Here is a 21,263-nt window from a genome sequence, read left to right on the forward strand (position 1 = left end):
CGTCTTTTGTCATCTGTCTGTTCGTCTGTCCGTTCACATGAAGCTTGACCACGCTTCTCGCTGTTCGGCTTTTAACGAAGCTTCATATAACTGATATGTTTGAAGCCTTGTTTTGCATATTATCGGATTTTATTTGCGGACTTAGCAGTCTTATAAATTGGTGTACAAATTTTGATTTGAGTTTAAAAAACGCACTAGCGCAAAGTAAACTTCAATTGGTCACCACACTCTGATAACATAATCTCTGATGAGTCTATATTTGGTATTATGAGTGTGACCTTATCACTGTGTTAATGCAACTTAAACATAGTTTATTCGTATCTATTCAGCATCTTCCATGAAAATACATCAACAGTCATCTAATATATTTCATACATGCAACATATCATTGAAATTTAATTGCTTACTTACCATTTTAGTTAGATAAGTTTCATCAAAACGTACCCTACAACCTGGTCCATGTTTTTGTTTGCAAAGAAAACCCGATATATAGACGACTGTTTCTGAACAAATATCGGGCTTTCCTTGAATTTCAAATGTTACAGTATAAGCAAAAAAAATAATACAAATGAGGGAGGGTGTTCTGAGACAAGCAATGTTTAGAACAGTGACAGTGACAACTTGATTGAAAAAAAAAACATGTCTAAAGACATTCGTCCTCTATCTTTTATTCGTTTGGAGAGGTAGGTGGTTACTCGCTGAGAACATGTAAGACTTGAAATGGTACACAGTCCAGGAACGCTGGTTTCGTCAACAGCCCACTGTTACAAAACTGAAATATTGTTATAAACGGCGCTTAACCCGAAACAAACAAATATTTTTTTTGAAACGCTCCCTACAAACGCCCGCATTGGATGTTCAAAATCAGACGACTTCCCATAAACCGACAATATCTATCATTGTCTTGTCTGTCAGGATCATGAAGTCCATTCATTATCTATATAATAGAATTCCGATTAAGCTTGTGCATAGAGTCGTAAGGGGTGTTGTACTTTCCATTACCTCTCATGAAAAGACAGAGACTGCTATTATTTTGCTTGGTTGCATTTTATGCTTTCAATGAAACTCTTTAGCGATTTTAAGTCCCTTCATATTTTCAAAAGGAACAATCAAAAACTCGTAAGGACTAAAACATTCTTCGTTTCCGGTAGCGTGCTCAAAAAATAGGGTAGGTAGGTCGGAATTATATTTTTTTGATTATTTTTAATTGAGACTTTTCGGAAATTATTTTTGTGTCAAAATATGAATACAATTAAGAGGGTAATGCCTTTTAGAGCATCAGTAGGCTGATTTCTAACACCACTGACAGTGTTTAAAGCATAGAAAGTGCAGTTTTACATTTTTTATTAAAAAGTTGAAAATATTCCCCAAGGGTAGGGCCAAAATTAGGGTAGGTCGGGATACCGGAAACAAACAGTACTTTTTGCACCATATTTAATATTTCAGATATAGATGAATGCATGTCATATCCATGCCAAAATGGTGCTAGCTGTACAGACAACACTAATGGTTACAAGTGCACTTGCGTGACTGGTTACAACGGTGTTAATTGCAAAAATGGTAACACTTGTGTCTTTTTTTCATATTTATAGACCGGTTACTGATATGGTCCAGTCCTGAAAGCAGATAATAACGATTCTGGTCGGAGTAAAGGATGTCAAAATTACGAACCTAGCCCTTGTTCATTCTGTATTTATACATAAAAAAGTGGTTAGAGAAGTGGGCAATGCAGGCTACGGAATCAGACTTCTTACCACTAGACCACTTTATCCGTTTTAAGTACTACAGTATACTACAATTCTTTCAATATATTAATATTTATTCACATTTTGTTTTACGTGATTTTCATAAATGTGACAAGGCAATGTGCTGCTTGTGCGAAAAGGAAAGAATTTTGAAATCAATGTCGATATTGTTTGCTGCATTTTGTAGATATAGACGAATGCACGACGTCTCCATGTAAGAATAACGCTACCTGTACGGATCAAGTCGATAGTTATGCATGTACTTGTCTTCCTGGATATAGTGGTAGTAACTGCGAAACTGGTAAGTTTACGCTTATAGCTGTGTTAATTTAATTATTATATGTTGTTAACAATAACAACAGAAATACTTTAGTCTATTTGTTCATTTTATCACATTTATACAATAATTCTTATATGGCTTAAATGGAATTCTGTACAACAGAATGTTCATCATGATCCCAAAGTACAAGAAAATATTATATAAAGTGACGCTTAAATGAACCATTTTCCATAAAAATCTATTCATTTTTTGTGCTAAGTCCATCACAATTATCGTATTAAGCTTCTATTGGTACAGTGTAATATATTGCACCAACAATTACCTCTAATCATCCCTGCATAAATGTTACATAAATGAACACTTTCATCAGCATGCCAGACTTCAAGCGGCAGTAGATATAGTTATAGAGTGTACATTTGTGTTAGTGCTAGTGACATTGTTAATGTTGTAAGAAATTACCAAACTTTTTGAACACTAAGCGTACAGAAATACCTTGTTGGTGTTTATTTTCAGATATAAATGAATGTGAGTCATCTCCTTGTCAGAATGATGCTACATGTACAGATAGCATCGATGACTATACCTGTATATGCCCTCCAGGATATTATGGATTCAACTGTGAACTCAGTAGTTTTGGTTACATTTCTGTATTTGATTTAAACACTACATAAATTAGTACTAATGACCCTGTAAACAAAAAGTGTTTGTTTCATAGCAGTTCATAATCATTTTGCTGAAACAGTAAAAGCATAGGTGAAGGTATAGAATTAAGGTGTCTCGCTTGATCCAGACCGGGCAAAATCCAATCGAGAGGAATGTATCCCAGTATTACAGTCCAAATGCCAGAAAAGTCATCGGAACCCTTGTTAGTCGTTACATAGGAATACCTGCGATAACTCCTAGACAGCGTATCTTGTAGTGCTTTAAATGCCGCTAGTTGACAATTTATTGATTTTAAGATTGAATAAGGTATTTTTTGCACTTTGTGTAGTTTGGTTGGGGTATGAATTACGAGGTTTTTTCGTTTTAATCAACGAAAAGTTTAAAGCTATTTTTCAAAGTGTACGCAAAATTTATTTCAATTTATGAATAACAAGTCTGATGAATATATATCCACTTTTTTATCAAGAGTTTTAGAATGTGACTGTATTTAGGTATGACCTTACTTGTTGGTCAATGCTACCTTTGTTTCCTTTCAAAATTTAAGATATCATTTCAAATGACAAACAGCTGTGTTAATTCAATAGCTTGCCTGCCCTTTTTAAGCATCCAAAGGATTTTAGAGAAAAGAATGGTGTTTGTAGAACAAGCTGTATCAGAACCTGATTTTTGGGATGTTGTTTACAATTAAACTTAGTACGATTTGGTCATTTCAGTTTTCCTATAATATTTGGTAAAGTTGTAAAACATTTATTAAAAGAAGTTAAGACCCGACTGTTCACGATTGATGTGCAACCACCTTATAACTGAAAACTACACTTTTTATTTCAGTTTGTCTATTAATCTATGATACGTGATTATAATAGAACAGAATAGATACTTTATTTCCTACCTTTGTATTTCAACCTGCGTTCCGCTTCCATACATTTTATGCCAAATAAATATAAGTCAACCGCTTTTAAGCAGCTCGGATACATATCCTCTGACCTGTTTTATCTGACACTTTGTGGTGTTTCTCTTGGGTTTCCGTCGTCTGCAAAGGCAAGGAGTAAATGTGAAGATTTCTCACAGGGCTTGTTTCCATATGAAGTAACACGAACACTTTTATGTTTGACATAATATGACGCTTTCTGTTACCATAACTCGTTTAAGAACTTCAAATGACGAACATTGAAACTGCACTGTAACTTTTGAATTCTGTGATAAAATAAAAGAGGAAAGATTTAGTGCACCAATATCGGGTTAAATCCCCAATGTCGCTTTGCCTCTGACCGTTCCCTGGCGTTGCTCAACTGTGCTCGTTTATTTGTTTGTGTTGTCTTTGTTGTCTACAGGTTTTACTTTGTCTCTATATTTCGTGTATATGTGCATGGAGTACATACCGATACATACACTACTACAGGGTTCCATTGTGAGAGGGCTGTATTCTTCAAATATGGTTCTTCTATTTGACCGTTTTCCTTGTTTTATGCATCTTAATGTGAATAATATTATAATTCCTTGGGCTTTGAACAAGTAAATGTCTCAGTTGCATGATTCTGTCAATAAAGTTTCATTATCAACGTTCATAATTTTTCATGTATTTTCATTTCAAGATGTTGATGAATGCAAATCTGTACCATGCGAAAATGACGGAACCTGCATTGACAGTGTCAATGGCTACACTTGTGAATGCGCAGCTGGATATAATGGAACCAACTGTGATCTAGGTATTTCATTTTGATATATTCCGGTTGTAACTCCTTGGTGGTATGCGTATGAATGACTAGACCTTATCTAAGAAAAATATTCAGAGTATCATTGCATATTTTTGTATTTCTGCTTTATGAACATGCAAGACTACGCACCACTGTGTGCTACTGTATTTACAATGAACAAAACAATGAATCTGTCTTACTCAACTGACGTGCCAGAGTTTAATATTTCTCGTATGAATATGGAAACATGTATGGACAGAGAAATGTTATCATGTGAAACAACGTATTTAGAAACAAATGTTCCTAATTCTCTGTCGATTTAGCCCACTCTACACTTAGGTATTTTAGCTAGATAAAATTTAAAGAGGCAGTCTAATATGTCCTTATTTATTTTCCAGACATAAATGAATGTTTGTCATCACCTTGTCGAAATGATGGCAACTGTACAGACAATATCAATGGATACCAATGTGCATGTGTGTCCGGATACAGTGGCGTTAACTGCGAAATCGGTAAATTGTACAGATAAAAACATGTCCAAGCTGATTATTCTTGCTTAAAGTTATAACAATTCTGTTGGTCTATTTATCGCAACTTGCCTGTGTTAATATTTCACTTTTAAATACAAATGTACTGAATTTGAACATGTGATTGCCATGTGTAATTACAAAAGATCATAAAATGTACAAACTAACACAAATACTGGAATTAAGTTATGTAATCATAAATAGACTATGACTTGCTATACGTTTTTGTGATGGATAAGTGGGTGACAATTTGAGTTTTAGAATTAAGTTCACGTTTCTAATTTGATTTTGTAGTTGCGGTTGCATTAAATTCTTTTGAACCTCCTTCGAGTAGAAGCTTTACCAACCACACAATTTCTCCAAAATAGAGAAGAAACACTTCCATTATTTCCTTTTTCTAGATACAGATGAATGTGCGTCATCACCCTGTCAAAACGACGCCAACTGCACAGACAACATTAATGGATACAAATGTATTTGTGGACACGGTTATACTGGTGCTAACTGTGAATTCGGTATTTATGTTGTGATAAATGTTTTTTTCAGCGTTTTGGGGCTACATATTCTTGCATGAGACAAATTTAATGAAGCATATATTTAAATTCAACCAGTTTTGAATAATTCCGGTTAATGTACCAGCTAAGAAAAAATCAAACTGGCCTTTAATTGTCATTGCAATTTGTTTTTTCAGAAATATCGTAACCTTTTTAATTTTATCCACAATAAATATCAAAACTGCTATGATCTTATTTTCAAATAGCATTATGGGGTGAAATCGCCTCCGATTTGTAATGCATTTTAGGTATTGAAGTATATGATAACAGCTGACAATTTGACATGTAGAAAAAGCCAATAGTTTTATTATGATTTGTGTTTTAGAGCTAATCTTACAAATTGAAAATTACCAGCTTTCATTTTTGAACACAACTATACAAATTATCTGCAATCATTGGCGACCTGGAAACATTTTTTTCCTTGTAGACATAGATGAATGTGCATCGTTACCATGTCAAAACGAAGCCAGCTGCACAGACAATATTGATTGGTATCAATGTAGTTGTGTACATGGATATACCGGCGTAAACTGCGAATCTGGTACACTAATAGAACAATTTTCATATAAAATGTATATCAAACATAAATGACATATTTGTGAGAGCATTTTTATACGAATGTGGTTTGTTTTCAGTTTACCAAGCAGAATTGTTCCATTTGTGAAAATAAGAAATATGTATAACACTCAACAATATTGAACAATATTTATTTCATAGGTTTGTATATAAGCTTTCCATTTGTTTATGCAGAATATCATTCAGATATGAAAGAACGTGAGTACTAGAATGTTTTTCTTAAACACCACACCTTTTTAAAATTGCCTATCCGCGCCGTTGTGCCTTATTTAGCTATATACTACAATATAATAATTGATAATGGATGACATTTTAGATATGTTTTTCTTATATAATTTTGTGTGTGTTTCTGCATTTCCCCAACGGATATCATGCAGGCTATTTGAGTTAAATATAGAGGGAATTAATCAATTTCTTTATTTTCAGATGTAAATGAATGCGCATCTACACCTTGCCGTAATGGCGGCAACTGTACAGACAATATCAACGGATATCGATGTACTTGTGTGCTTGGATATACTGGTGTAAACTGCGAAACCGGTACCTTTTATTGATAAAATATTTCATCAATATTTTAAAAGAATATAACAATACCTAACTGACTGCAGATGAAGATGGAAATATACGGTTCGAGAGTGACTATTTATGGCGGTAACGAGGCCCTGCCGAGTTACCGCTAAAACAATTACCCGAGAGCCGGATATTCCCATATGCATCTACAACCAGTGGTAGATTTCTTTCTTGCATACTGTATTTTACAAATTATAAACTGAATAAAGCGAAACGAAATACTTTCTTTGTAGCACTCTTTCTGATTGTAGCGTATCAAAACAAAGTGCGGGAAATTAACGTCCGTAAACCAAAGTGACGTCAGGACGTTTGAATGATGCAAAACAGCAAAATTACGGTTTATACTTGTCATTTGTAGCATAACGTTATGTTTTTTCCGTAAACTAATTTATTTTAATCGAGAAATACACCTTATGGAATGAAGAGCAACTATCAAGATATATTTATCACATTTTACATAAAAGTATATAATCAATGCCAGATTGACTTTGCCGGCACAGTAAAAATCACTGGAAACGCCTGTCCGATGTGCAAGACATGTTGAAGTATATAATGAAAAGTAGTATAATTTCACAGTTATAACTTGTGTGTATCGACCTGTGTCTTTTCTGGTACCATGGTAAAATAGGTTTGCTTGTCCCAGAAACAAGCATTAACTGAGTTGCCATTTCAGATATGGACGAATGTAAGTCATCTTCCTGCCAGAACAATGCTAACTGTACAGATAATGTCATTGTGACATTGGTTATACTGATGTAAAGCGTGAAAATGTATATACCATTTTCACACTTTACACCAGTATAACCAGTACTAGAACATATATATGTATATATATATATATTTTTTTTTTCTTCTAAAGTTAAATGGAAATCTTTGCTGAAATCATTTGACAGCTCTATGATTGACTTTTGGTAGCATTTGTTTTCACGAAATAATCGCGATATGAAATTAGTCATGTAAACTTAGGTTCGACACCACCACTATAATCTTGTGTTTCATGTTTGAGTTGATTTTGCAGAATGTTTGTTTAACAGAAAATATGTTGTCTTGGTCGTTCAGCATTCTGCAGCTATTTGAAATTTGCCACATTTAGATAAACATTTGATGGAAATAAATCCAGACGATGAAGTCTTGTTTAATCGGAGGTCTGAATGTTAAAAATTAACGACATTGTACAGTTTCAAGCTTCCTATCTTATTTTTAGCTAACTCGTGTTGCATTTAAGTTTTATTTTGTTTAATGCCTGCCAGTGAAGGCCAAGCACACTATTGTACAGGCGCTACTGTATTATCCTTTATTTTCACAAATGTAGTTGATGCATAATAATATAGTTCTAAAATTATGTACACAAGTATTATGTCGTGTCGCCAATTAACATTACTAACCTAACCAAGTGCCGTTTTTAATTATTCGTTGAACACCAGACACGCTTTAATGTTACATATCATATATGCTTATTTTATAGTTGTATATCCATTTGATCAACATTTCTTGCAGCCATAGATGAATGCGTGTCTCAGCCATGTCAGAACAACGGAACATGCATAGACAGAGTCAATGGATACACATGTACTTGCATGGCAGGTTATGATGGCAAAAATTGTCAAAACGGTATAAACTTCTAGTTATAGTATTTAAAGGAATGTTTTAATATTTCTCATAAACATATTGTTCAAATGGCCTTCTGCGCTGTGTTCAGATATGGTGAAATTCTAGAGGCCTATGTTTAGTTTAACATGAATAACTGCTACATATTGCAATTAGCTAAGGTGTTTTATTACAGTGAACACAGAAAATCACTTGCACAAGTGTTTTGAAATTTACTGGTATTATAATTATCAGGCATTGCAAACAAGTTTGGTAAACTTCATATTATTAAGTAATTATCCTTGCTGAAATGGCTGTTGATGCTTTTTGACAAGAAACAAATACGAACAATAAAATGACATAATACGAACTTAATATTTTTTATTGAAATAAACCTAAAACGTTCATCAACGTAACTTTGTAACATAAATACATATTTTCTATATATCGATCTGCATGTATTATTACAATATTTTGCTTGTTTGTACAGTATTCAAGCTTAAACATGTCAAACACTAAATACTGCATGATTTAATAAATCTATCACCTTCTGTTCTGTCATATGTTAATATATGTGAGTTATATTTACAAAATAATTTACAGACATCGACAACTGTAGTCCGAATCCATGCCACAATGACGGTAATTGCACTGACCGCATCAACTTTTACAACTGCACGTGTTTGTCGGGTTTCTATGGTGTCAACTGTCAGAACGGTATTGCGATTTTAGACTCTGAATTTAAAACAAACTGAGCATATGTCTCGATCATACAACGACTTCTGTTACCATTTCAACATGTGTAAAAAAATTCCATATTCCATTAATGCTAAAAAAAAACGCTTCCTCAGATAAAGTAATGGTTTACGCCAAGCGAGTGTTCGAACCCAAAACGGTGAGAGGCAAGTGGTTCTATGTCAGAAACATTAACCTCTCGGCAACGGAGACCCTTTCAGCCGTGAAGTATGGCTCGAATATAATACGTCTCATAATGTCAAGGCTGTTGCTACTATATCAGAAGATCACGGCATTTGACCTATTTATTTTTATGCTGTTAGGCGTACTGATTTATAAATTAAACGTATATATATATGAGAGAGGAAAAATTAATATGCATTTTTAATCTTGTGATTTGTTATAGTAACACTTGTAAGCGATTTGGATGAGAAATCAGAGGAAACAGACAGTAGTATTTCTATCATTGCGTTGATAACTGGAGTAGTTCTCGCAATCATCATTCTTACTGTCGGAGTTGTTGTGATTATGAAATGGAAAGGACTTTCTGTATTTAATCCAAATGGTAAACTTTATTCATATAATGTGTGCTAACACGTCCAAATACCAGCAATTTAGATCTTTTGATCAGGATAAAATGTCAAACATTTAATCCATTTCACAAAATGATATCTATCAGTTCTTTTTTATATTTCCCATTAAATCATTAATTCTTCGTCAATTTGAAGAAAGAGATTTCTCCTACTATTCTGTTTCAAGACAGTCTTTTGTCTTTCCAAGCAATGTGTTCGACATGAAACCAAGAGAAATATCAGCTAAACTATGCAACAGAAAAAAATGCTACATGTGCATTAAGAGTTGAAAAAGTATGTTCATTTACGCGATTGTCTCAGATTTGGTTGCCAGGTAACTCTGATCACAGCTTCTTAAAAAGCTGTGCAAATGGAATCTCTTTGCATATTTTAGAATGTTTTAGAACTTATAAATGCTAATACTTTCAAATTAATCTGAACTGATTTTTAATGAATAGACGTTTTAAAAGCAGAGGCGATATGCTGACTTGAGATTATACATATGTGTAATACGAATACAGGTGAAGCTGCAGATCAATACAAATATGTTTATTTTTATACGAGTAGACCAATCACTTATAGCTGCTGAGGAAAAAATATATATATATTTACTGACGAACGATGTCCGTGTCCGCCATTTTCACTTGTAAAAGGTATAACGTGTATATATCGCTCATCTCGGCTGACATCTTATCCTAATTCATTAGCAGAGTTAAGTCTTTCATTCATTTTAACAGGTCACTCAACACAACAACGCCCTAATAATGAATCCGCTGCTGTACCGTCGACTCAAGCGTAAGTTGTTTTTTGTGCCCTGTTTCATTTTAAATGACAGTTATTATCCTTCTTTGTTGTTCATCTGTTGTAGACCTTTTTACAGTCTGAAACAAGTAAAAATATACAATGCAATCATTGATTTTAGCGGGGAACCTATTTCGAGGATTTCGCTGTTGTGTCATTTCAAATGTTAATACAAATAGTGTTTTCGTATCTTCGGCTTATAGTATTGATCCATATACGAAAAATGAAATATAACAAATGTATCTATTCCATCATTTTCTTATTTCTTTCAAACTTATTTAACAATGTAACATGAACAATTAATTATATTTTTCAGCAGTTGCACATACTATTTATTCTCACAAATATCCCTGAATTTCAAATGTATATACTTAAACACGTAGAAAATGTATTGTAACTTTCAGACACAAAAATCCGTTGTATTTCGGTAACGACACGTTTCTCTCTGAAGAAGCCGAAAAAGAGGAGCCTGCAACATTTAGCACATTTAAACCGAATAGCGATGCCAGAAAAACGTCATTTGAGTAACTTAAATGCAATAAGACACGCACAGGAACACATTGCAGCAGGAGACAGCAAATGTCTTTGTTAAAGACAATAGATGACTAAAATAGCTATGACAACAAGAGCACATCAGAATTCAATTACTATATTTGAAATAACATTTATATCTATTTAGAGTTACTGATTTTCTATGGTATTGTTTTACTTATCTTATTCTTTTTCTATACTGCTTTTCATCACTAATACTGTTAATATTTCTACTGTTTTGTCATTTAGAGGTATCTGAAATAAACTATCATTGTCTTGTTTAGTAACACATTTACATGAGATGTTAGTTTGTTATTGTTTTGACTTGACCCAATAATTGTTTTATTCACTTACAAATGTCTATACAGTTTCTCTAATTGCCATAGACTTTGAAAGCGAACAACATGGATCCTGACCAGACTGCGCGGATGCGCAGGCTGGTCTGGATCCATGCTGGTCGCGAACCCACTCTCTTGGTTTTCTCATGGCGCGGCTCATATATTGTGTATTTGTATATTTGGTCTTATATTTCATAGAGTTAAGAAATTACGTACTAGTGATTACAGTATGAAACTACTGGTTTGTTTGAACATTGTATGTTTACATTTTTAATCCGTTATCCATTTTAGCATTTAGATTTGGCAAGGCACTTCACACCTCTTAGAGCAATCTGAATGTTAATATATTTAAGTAATTTAATCAAAACAATGTATAAAACCAATATCCCTGCAGAAAAACAAGTTCAAGGCAGAGACGACGTTTTACTGCCTCTTAGTCATTTTATGAATGCAATTGCAAATACATTAGGCTGGAAATATGAATGGTCCGAGTGCGATAGTTATAAACGTGTTTTCCTTGGCAATTTGTTTTCCCGAAACACTTCTGATGATACCAATTTTAGATACATGTCCGTCAGTTTACCAATCGGTAGCTTGTTTATCCCGGTTATTGTAGATATGTTTACTAATTACGGAATACCTCGATTGTTTAAAGATTTTTTTCTTCTGTTTCCTTCCTGTACGCAGTGCACGGAATAAATCGTGGTTAGACGATACATACAAGATACATTGTTTCTCTGTTTAGAACTCGGGCCCATCTGCTTAGCTCAATAGGAAGAGCGCAGCTCTATGGATCTCAGGGTCGTATGTTTTATCCCCGAGTGAGGCGCATGTTTGCCCTGACGATTTGATGAAAGACATATAGTTTGAAACTATTTCATCCTCCACCTGTAGTTCACGTGGAAAAGTTGGCAGTAACTTGTGTAGAACAGGTAAGTACTTTTTAACTGTATTCCGATACGAAACTGGAATGCTGTTGAAAAATAACACTAAATCAAAATAAAGAAAGTTTACCTACAGTATACATTCCACAGGCGTTTTCTATTTAAAGAATCTTCCGCTAGCGACTAGGACAACGTGAAATTAAATGAAGGTTATCCTATCTCAAATGATAGTGATGACGAGGCAAAACATTAACAAGGCAGAAAATTGAGAGCTCAAGCGTAAACGTTCCAGGTCCAGGGGTGGCAAAGGTCGTAGAGCCACTGTAGTAGTCCTGGTTTTCCTAGGTTTTCTACAGCTGCATCACGGTGAGCAAACATCCCCAGTTCTACAACAAGTATGATGGATCGAATAGCTCAAAGTGGAGTCTAAGGACCCTGCTACGCATGTAGAAACCACGATAATTTCCGACGGCCCACATAACCAAAGAGTATCAACATGGAAACAGCCAGCATACGGCAAATAATTTGGTTTGAACAGATTATTTTAGAGATGAGTATTATTGTGATTACAAATGATTTACAAACGATTCTTGTGAATACGAACAAGGTCAAAAACATATTTTAGTGAGGGATTGTTTACAATAAAATATTAAGTGTTGGCGTAATATTTGTGCAAACTATTATTTTAGATGTGATTAATGGTGGCTAAAAATTTCCATTTCGTTTTATTCATTGCTACAAAGAATGTTTCTCTCAATTAATAAGTCCGCACTTTGTGAAGCAAATGTTGTTTCAGAAGCAATTCTGGATCTTATAAATAGGTCACTAATTATAAAATGTAAAACACCTCACTTTGTTGTAAATCCTCTTACTGTATCAGTGAATGGAGTAAACTAAATTCATTACTTAAGAGTTATCTCCCGTATACTATATGAATATCTTCAGAAATATTTGTCACGTTTACGATGGACTTCACAGAAGATTGTGGTTTAGTTGTAATGATAAGTATCATGAACTAATCATTCATTAAAGATATTTTGCGACATGCTTTAGCTTAAGTGGTGGTATAAATTTTTTTTAAATATTATTTGATATTTGTCTGATGGCAACGTTGCCAGGGTAAGTTTCTCCATTTGAGCAACATTATCAGTGGAGGTATAATTTAATTTTATATGATGTAAGCAACATTTTAATAACATATCAAACTTATTATACCAATGTACGTGTTGGAAAGCAACATACGTAGGTTGGATCATGGATTCAAATTGCTAAAATGGAAGTTCTTTATGTCCTGTGAAATACTCAATTATATATAAGATGGACAGGTTAAAATAATGGAAATTTTTATTTTGTAACTTAAGCAATACCAAGAATATGTACAATGTAAGGAAAGACCTAAGTGTTATGTCTTACACTAATTTTTGCAAACAGTATAAAGTTGCGTTTTCACCGCATGTTTGTGATCTGTCAAAATACTGTCTGAATTCATTACGATTTGGCTGTACTTCGGCTACTGCGAAAAAGGAGTCTTAAACAGAATGTTTAAGCGCTTTGGGCGTTGGATTAGGGATAGTGCTGTAGACGGATATATTAAGGGTAATCTTGAATCTAGACTGTCATATCTCGTGGATTAGGTTATAAAGTATTATGGAATTTCGAGAAGAACTATGTGTTAGTACGTTTTGTTGTTGTTTCACCAATTTTAATTGCTCTTATTTAAAAAGCGTTTTGTAATGTTCAGTAGGTCCAAGTGGTACACGGCAAATTCATATTTGAATTTCTGAAATGAATCGTATATGTCACAAAATTATTTGAATGAATAAACGTGTTGAATTCTTCTTCATTAGATTTAAGGAGACTATGTAAGGTACTGGGGAAATAGATACAATTTTCTTCGTTTGAATAACGAATAAGAAGAAAATCCATTTCCCCTTAAGCGAATAAAGTCTCCGCTTGGTGTACTGTCATATCGTATGTAGAATGCAAAGAGTCATTTAGCTTTGTAGCACCCTTCATTCAACAAATAAAAGAATGATTTGATCTAGACCTTAGACTTTATACAGTTTTAGAAAAATGGCCAAACACAATAGAAATATGAGAACAGAGGTCACGAAATATATCTGTTGGAAGGTCAGTAGACCATCCACGTACCACACGTTCAGTAGGCCAACAAAGTGCTACAAGGCGAATGTACCTTTGAATTCCGAAATGAATAGTAATGGAATTATTGAAATTAATTCATGTTTTGTGCTCTTGTTTATTAGATTTAAGGAGACTGTGTAAGGGAAACAAAAAATACATTTACAAGTATAAAATTATAACCTTCCTATACTAATTAAAAACTAATAATTATTTTTCACTTAAAACATTATTAAACAACAGATTAAAGTCGAGCTCATATTCAATTGTTGGTAGACAAACACAATTTCAGCTTTTCTCTACAATTAATTTTGTACTGTTATCAGTCTCCAATATTTCTTTGCATAATCTTTGATAATGAGATTGCATTGATAAAGAATAAATATGTATAGTTATGTGGGGTGATTTCAGGCACCGACAATGACAACTGTGATCCATACCCATGTCAAAATGGGGCAACGTGTACAGATGGGATTAGTAATTTTAACTGCATCTGTCCAGGAGGGTTTGCAGGAGATACATGTTCTTTAGGTAAACTATAATAGCCCTAAACACTAAGCTAATCATTTAAGGTTACAATTACCCGTCTATAATATTTTTACCGTTACAGCTTCTTCTTGTTTTGTGCCTACTTTGCAAATGCGTGGCTCTGAGGCTGTGTTTAAGTGCTCTGTAGAAATCTACCTTTACCTGTTATCTTTTGTCTAACACGCTCTAAACAAAATGGATGGATTTTCTATGAAAATAGCGATGGCAATATCAGAAACAAGTAATCAAAGCAAACACATTGCTCATTTTACAATACTGGAAAGAGTCCCTTTCAGTTAATTTTTGTAGGGCTTAACCATTATTTTATCATAATAATGGCATATGATATTTGTCTTCTTTTTATTATTTGTCAATGATTCGAGGCATATGCCTCGTTTGTCCACGCCGTCTACAAAAATACTCATTTACAACACATGTTATGCTAACAAAGAGAGAGATAAAGGAGACAAGAAGATCGAATTTCGTAAGTATTAGATAAACTTCGAATGGTATTCTTTCCCGATATACATGAATGTAATAGTCACACGGAATGCCGAATGTACAAACACTGTTTGGAGCTTCACGTATACCTATATTCAAGGGTACGATAAAACTGGCTCAACATGAGTAGGTAAAACACGACATAAACTGATTGTATTTATAACAACGTTACGTTTAAGAAAAACAAGCACGCAACTCACCTCTCATTTAGCCATCAAGGTACTTACCGAGTTAATCACGTTATTGTTTCTTAGCAATGGTTTTCAAAAATATAGGGGATTGTGGGAAAACCGACTCAGACGAGAAACAGAACAAAATATTGTCAACATTGTATAACGAATATCCTCTATAAAATGCTTCCTAGAATAACATTAAAAGGGACTTATTTCAAAACTTAATCTGACATAATAGTCCTAACAATATGCGCATGTTCACTTCATGCTGATGATGTATAACAAGTTTCATTTGAATTATGTATGCGGTTTTGAGTACACAATGCACATTTATAGTTATGACATGTTGTGATATGGTTATGTTCTAAAGGGGCATAACTAATATATGGATATAAATGTCCCGATCATTTGTGCAAATCACATTGATGATATATACTAAGTTTCGTTTGAATTCGATGAAAACTGTAAGAGTAGAGAAGTATAAAAGATAGTGTCACGGACGGATGGAGAGTTCAAACACTGTATGCCTCCTGCAGCTAGATCTACAGGGCATAAGAATAGCGAAATGACCGAACCGAGTTCACATTTGACTTCTTTAAATCGCCCGGTAAAGTTAACGGAGTAAAACAGCCATCACCTGCATGAATGCGTCAAGGAAGTTCATGACAAATGTGAAGCAACAAAAAACAAACAAACCAAAACCACATGGTTCATTCCAACGCTATGTACTACTTTTTGTCTGGTAATGTTGCCGGTGGATTATGGCGGGAAGTGTCTGCTACGAATTGAACTGGCAGTTTCTTTGAAGGGTTGTAAGTTCTACCAACGTAATTTAGGTCATTTAATGACTTTCCAGGAAGAACACGGGCATTATTTTAGCCATTGGAAGGAGCCTGGGCATAACTTAAGTAAACCAACTGTGTAACTTCCTCTCATGAATAAGAATTCTACACTCAGTCGAGTTTTCTTATAGTCATCGGCGAGGGACAATTTGATCTAAAGTCAGCGACCAGAACTATCTGCTATAAAATTCTCGTTTCTATTGCAGATTTTTCATAAACTAACCGCTTTTTATGTTTCTTTGTGTTTCATCGTCGACTGAAACACGCTAAATTCAATTCAGTCTCTAAGAGCAATTCTAACAGGTACATGTGCCGTCCTGATTTTATCTTGACAATAAATTCTTCTGTAAATAATAGAAATTTCAATATAAATATTCATTCAGATTTTTCTTAAAATATCTCCGATGTTATCCATGTACTTCATGAAATGCCCATAATTGTGATTCAGTATATTGGGCGAACGAGACGACCTCTTAAAACCAGATTTCGGGAACACTATTATAAAATTCGTAATAATGATAAATTTCGAAAGTTCTTATACCATCATTTTCGTAAAACCGGACATTTTGTTACAGATGTTTCTGTTCAACCTGTTGAACAATTAAAGTATGAACTTAACATGACTTCTGGTTTCAAGGCTAAACTTAGACATATCTCTGAACAAAAATGAATTAAATGTCTACAAACGCCCTTTCCATTAAGTTTAAATGATAACATTTATCAAAAGGGAAATATTTCAAAAGATTCCGGAATCGATATGTCCTCTCTCTCTACTCTCCATGAATACAAAAACCTCGTTCTCATGGTGTTCGACGAAATGGAAATATCAAACGTAAGCTTCGGAAAAGAATGACTGTCAATGATTGCAATACGATACAAAAACATTCTTGTAGACATGATATGTTATCATGTTTAACCTTATTACCTGTTTCTTCGTTGAGGAAAATTGATCAAGAAGCTGATGATATTGTTACACGTGCGCATTCATTTTAAGAAGCTGCGTCTCTGATTCAAAGTTACACGTAACATTTTCTCATGCCTCAAATTGTTTCTGATTCCGATCATAAACGCAACATTCTAAAATTATCTTTCCTAAATTAAGGAATAATGTTTATTCCAGAAGATAAGTGCGAGGTTAGCATGCGCTAAACGCGTTAAATTCCAGCTTACGTTGTATAGGCTGCTGACCGTTCCAAGGCCGTGTCCCTATTTTCAACGTTTTTGTCTGTCTCTTATTTTGTGTTTCTTATGTTGTCTTGATGTTTGATTTTTGAAGCTACCCGTCTACTGTATTTGTCCGTTTCAGTTTCATATTGTTGCGGGCCTACTTTGCGATACATAGCTCTGTGGCTGTGTTTGGGGAGTTCTGTGTTTCCGGGAAATCTACCCGTACCTTTCACATTTTATCCAAAAATATAATGCAACTTTAGTATTCTAGATACCTTATTCCGTAAGTTTTATTCGTACTATCTAAAACTATGACTTATTTTGACATTTGTTTGCAAAGACATTCAAGAATGTGAGTCTTCTCCATGCCAAAATAAAGGATCATGTACAGACAACATCAATGGTTATACGTGCACCTGTGACAAAGGATATACTGGGGATAACTGTGAGATTGGTAAGCAATATAATCCTTTCAATACTATACAACCAAATAAAGTTGAATGGCATGCAGATCGATATGCTATTACACTAAATACTTTCAAATCAGTAACATAAGAACAAGAGAAGGGTCTGACCGACATTGATTACTTTTCATACAAACTGTGATACACTAAACCTGAAAATTCTAATACTTTTCCAGCTACATTAATCATTGGAAAGGAATAAATAGATATGGTTTATGGAAATAAAAATTATAAGATGATCTTTTAAGAGATAACGAAGTTTTGAAGAGTTTTAAAAATACTGCTGCTAATATTTTCTTTTCATACTGTATTATAAAATGGTATCCGTGAATGTCATCCAATTTCCAACTTTTATATTTATCAAATATAAATATATTTTGTTTTTAGTTGCTTGTTTTCTTCGGTCTTTAACAAAGTAATCTCAGACTCGGTTAGAGTCATTTTTTGTCATGGTGGGGGGTAATCAATCCTAGCACTTTTAAAAAAGAATTAGTGTGCCTTAATTACAGACATAAATGAATGCAAGTCATCACCCTGCCTGAACGGTGCTTCTTGTATAGATGGTACTAATAGTTACACATGTTCCTGCAGGGCTGGATATCGTGGTGAATACTGCGAAACGGGTAGGTCAAATTGTTCCATACAAAACGTAAAATATAATTTAACGGTTAAAAAGCCTAACTTCTCTGTACCACTGAGGCATTACATTCATATTATTTAAAACATAATTCTACAAGGACAAATTAAAAGGACATAACACAGTTATCCTAATAAGATGTTTATAAAAAAATATATATATAGCAATTTATTTGATATTTTTTAATAAAAGAAATCAACGTTTGAAATGAAATATAGATACCGTTTGCTGTATTTTATAGATATAGATGAATGCACGTCATCTCCCTGTAAGAATTACGCTAACTGCACGGACAAAGTCAATGGCTATGCATGTCTTTGTCTTCCGGGATATAGTGGTACAAACTGCGAAACTGGTAAATTAACGCATACAGTTATATTAACTGTATCGATAGAGTAACAACAGAACCAATTTCTTCCGTTTGTTTATTCTACCAGTTTTCACAATTATCCTTTATCGCTATGATGATTTGCATGTACGTATTGAAATAGACTACTATAGTTTGTTTTCCAGTTTGAAGTGGCCACATGTTTGTTTGAGTAAATCCCCCATGTTCATTTGTGTATTAGATATATTGGTTTTGAAACATTTACGTTGTTTAAAGACGAATGCACACATAAATCATGCCCTCAAAAGTATTGTAAATAAATTTCGATTAATTTGTTTTAATTTAAATGTAGGCGTTATATATTATACAATAACAATTTTAATTTTATCGTATGTAATTCCACAGGTTTTAAAGGGACTGGCCTCCAGAACGTCCGACAACACCAAAAAAAGATTTTTTAGAAATCTGGAAATAACTGCTATATTTCTTAAAAAGGCTTTAAAACTTAATTACTGACAAACTATATGTTACGGAAACACATGAGAATTTGCTGTTTTTACTACTTTTTACGATGAAAATGGAAAAGCGTTTGTAGCCACTCCAGGAAAACAGTCTCGATTACAAATATCTATATTTTGAAGTCATGATTCGCTAATTCCGCTATCGGTTACGACGACGGGAAAATGTCTTTATTGCCGCGGTGGTCCGGGGTTCGATTTCCGAGGCGGTCTTTTTTCTTTATTTGAAATTTTAAAAATATTTCAGAAACAATAACTCATATTCTAATGTTCACAACATGACCAAACTTCAATTTGAGAGAAAGGTTATTTTTAGCCAAATCTGGAGATCAGTGCTTTTAAAAAATCAAACAACAAATGGTACAAAAAGGTTCGTTCAACATGGAAATTAAACAGAATATGAAACATGTACATTGCTTTACAAAACAATTGTCAGTTTACTGATATAAATATTTAATTCTGGAAATGAAATACATAATATGAACGCTCTTTCGGATATGTCAACGCCATTGATAACTAACCATTTTTAAAAAAATTGTTACATATCATCGTTTTGATGCATTTATTACAATGACCAAGTGTTGAAATTTCACATAGCATATGTAGAACGTAGTTTTCAGCAATTGTTTAATTATATCCTTTACAAATGGCATTAAGGGGGACAGTACTGTAGAACATATAATGAACAGCTAAATTGTTGGTAAAGATGTTGTTAGTTTACCAAATATTTCAGTGTTTAGTGTTTACTCCTAAACCTTAACCATACTCCTTTTTGATAAGAGTATGATTTTAGGCCGTGACTAGGCCTAAACACTGGAAGTTTCAAGTAGAATGTTTTTAAACCGTTTTATCTAGTGTACAGTTTTCAAACAATTGCTTAAATTCTTTAAATGATTTACATTTATAACGAGTAACTTTAAAGGGCAAAAAGAGCCAACAAACTCAGAATTTCTGGATGGTAACTTTATCATGCCGTAATTTTCATTCTACTATTCACTACATTTTAAAATCATTTTTAAAAAGACATTCAAGAATGTGAGTCATCTCCATGTCAAAATAAAGGATCGTGTGTAGACAGTATCAATGGGTATACGTGCACCTGCGACAAAGGATATATTGGAAATAACTGTGAGATCAGTAAGCAATATAATCCTTTCATTATTGTACAACCAGAAAAAAACAATCGGATGGAATGCAGATTGATAGGCTTTTACACTAAAATTCATTTACATCTGTAAGAAGAGAACAAGAGAATGTCTTGACATCGTTTACACTTTTAATATAAACTGTGATAAATCGGATAATGCTAACGCTTTTGCAACAACATTAAGCATGAGAGAGGTAATGAATTATGGAAACAAAATCTATATGTAGGTTTTTGGAGACTAAGAATTTTTAAAAATAACTCTGCAAATATTTCATATCGTATTATAAAATAAAATTTCTGTATGTCATCTAACTTCCGACTTTTACACATAAATAAATCTTATATCTGCTTATTTTGTTGCATTTTAATCTGATAAAATATGTGAGAAGATCATTTGAAAATCCTTTCCAAGCAAATTAACAGCAGACCCGTTTTGAGTTTATTTAGATGATATGCCGACTGTCTACCTCCCGACAAATCAATCCTTACACTGTATGCTATGATCAGTGTAATTTAATTACAGACATAAATGAATGCAAGTCATCACCCTGTCTGAACGGTGCTTCTTGTATAGATGGTACTAATGGTTACACATGTTCCTGCATGGCTGGATATCGTGGTGAATACTGCGAAACGGGTAGGTTAGATTGTACGTCACAAAGACGAATACAATTTACTGTAGAAATAGTACCTAATTTTTTAATTCTAAAAAGCAATTGAAAATTAACTTTGGTTGTTAATATATAAGATTTTAGGCGGAAT

The 21,263-nt window shown here is 33.6% G+C and overlaps 2 protein-coding genes across 3 annotated transcripts in view; both read left to right on the forward strand.

Annotated features, from left to right (window-relative positions):
• Window positions 1-1,450: 1,450 nt before the first annotated feature.
• On the forward strand, window positions 1,451-12,178 carry LOC123523713 (fibropellin-1-like). Of its 2 annotated transcripts, XM_053539534.1 has the most exons (13): window positions 1,451-1,560; window positions 1,933-2,046; window positions 2,539-2,652; window positions 4,281-4,394; window positions 4,781-4,894; window positions 5,311-5,424; window positions 5,891-6,004; window positions 6,466-6,579; window positions 8,107-8,220; window positions 8,800-8,913; window positions 9,338-9,496; window positions 10,241-10,298; window positions 10,709-12,174. In XM_053539534.1, the coding sequence occupies exons 1-13, from the start codon at window positions 1,461-1,463 to the stop codon at window positions 10,830-10,832; spliced, it is 1,467 nt and encodes a 488-aa protein (XP_053395509.1). In that variant the 5' UTR covers window positions 1,451-1,460; the 3' UTR covers window positions 10,833-12,174. The 2 variants fall into 2 exon arrangements, with proteins under 2 accessions (XP_053395509.1, XP_053395510.1); XM_053539535.1 differs by lacking the exon at window positions 9,338-9,496 and having other exon boundaries at window positions 10,709-12,178.
• Window positions 12,179-13,595: 1,417 nt separating this feature from the next.
• LOC123523712 (fibropellin-1-like) overlaps window positions 13,596-21,263 on the forward strand; it is a 33,143-nt gene continuing 25,475 nt past the window's right edge. Inside the window, exons 1-7 of the mRNA XM_053539889.1 lie at window positions 13,596-13,653; window positions 14,608-14,727; window positions 17,748-17,861; window positions 18,381-18,494; window positions 18,750-18,863; window positions 20,378-20,491; window positions 21,025-21,138. Coding sequence (XP_053395864.1) covers window positions 13,596-13,653; window positions 14,608-14,727; window positions 17,748-17,861; window positions 18,381-18,494; window positions 18,750-18,863; window positions 20,378-20,491; window positions 21,025-21,138 — 748 coding nt within the window. The remainder of the gene's footprint in view (window positions 13,654-14,607; window positions 14,728-17,747; window positions 17,862-18,380; window positions 18,495-18,749; window positions 18,864-20,377; window positions 20,492-21,024; window positions 21,139-21,263) is intronic.

This window comes from Mercenaria mercenaria, chromosome 3 (genome assembly GCF_021730395.1).
Source record: "Mercenaria mercenaria strain notata chromosome 3, MADL_Memer_1, whole genome shotgun sequence".
Taxonomy (NCBI): domain Eukaryota; kingdom Metazoa; phylum Mollusca; class Bivalvia; order Venerida; family Veneridae; genus Mercenaria; species Mercenaria mercenaria.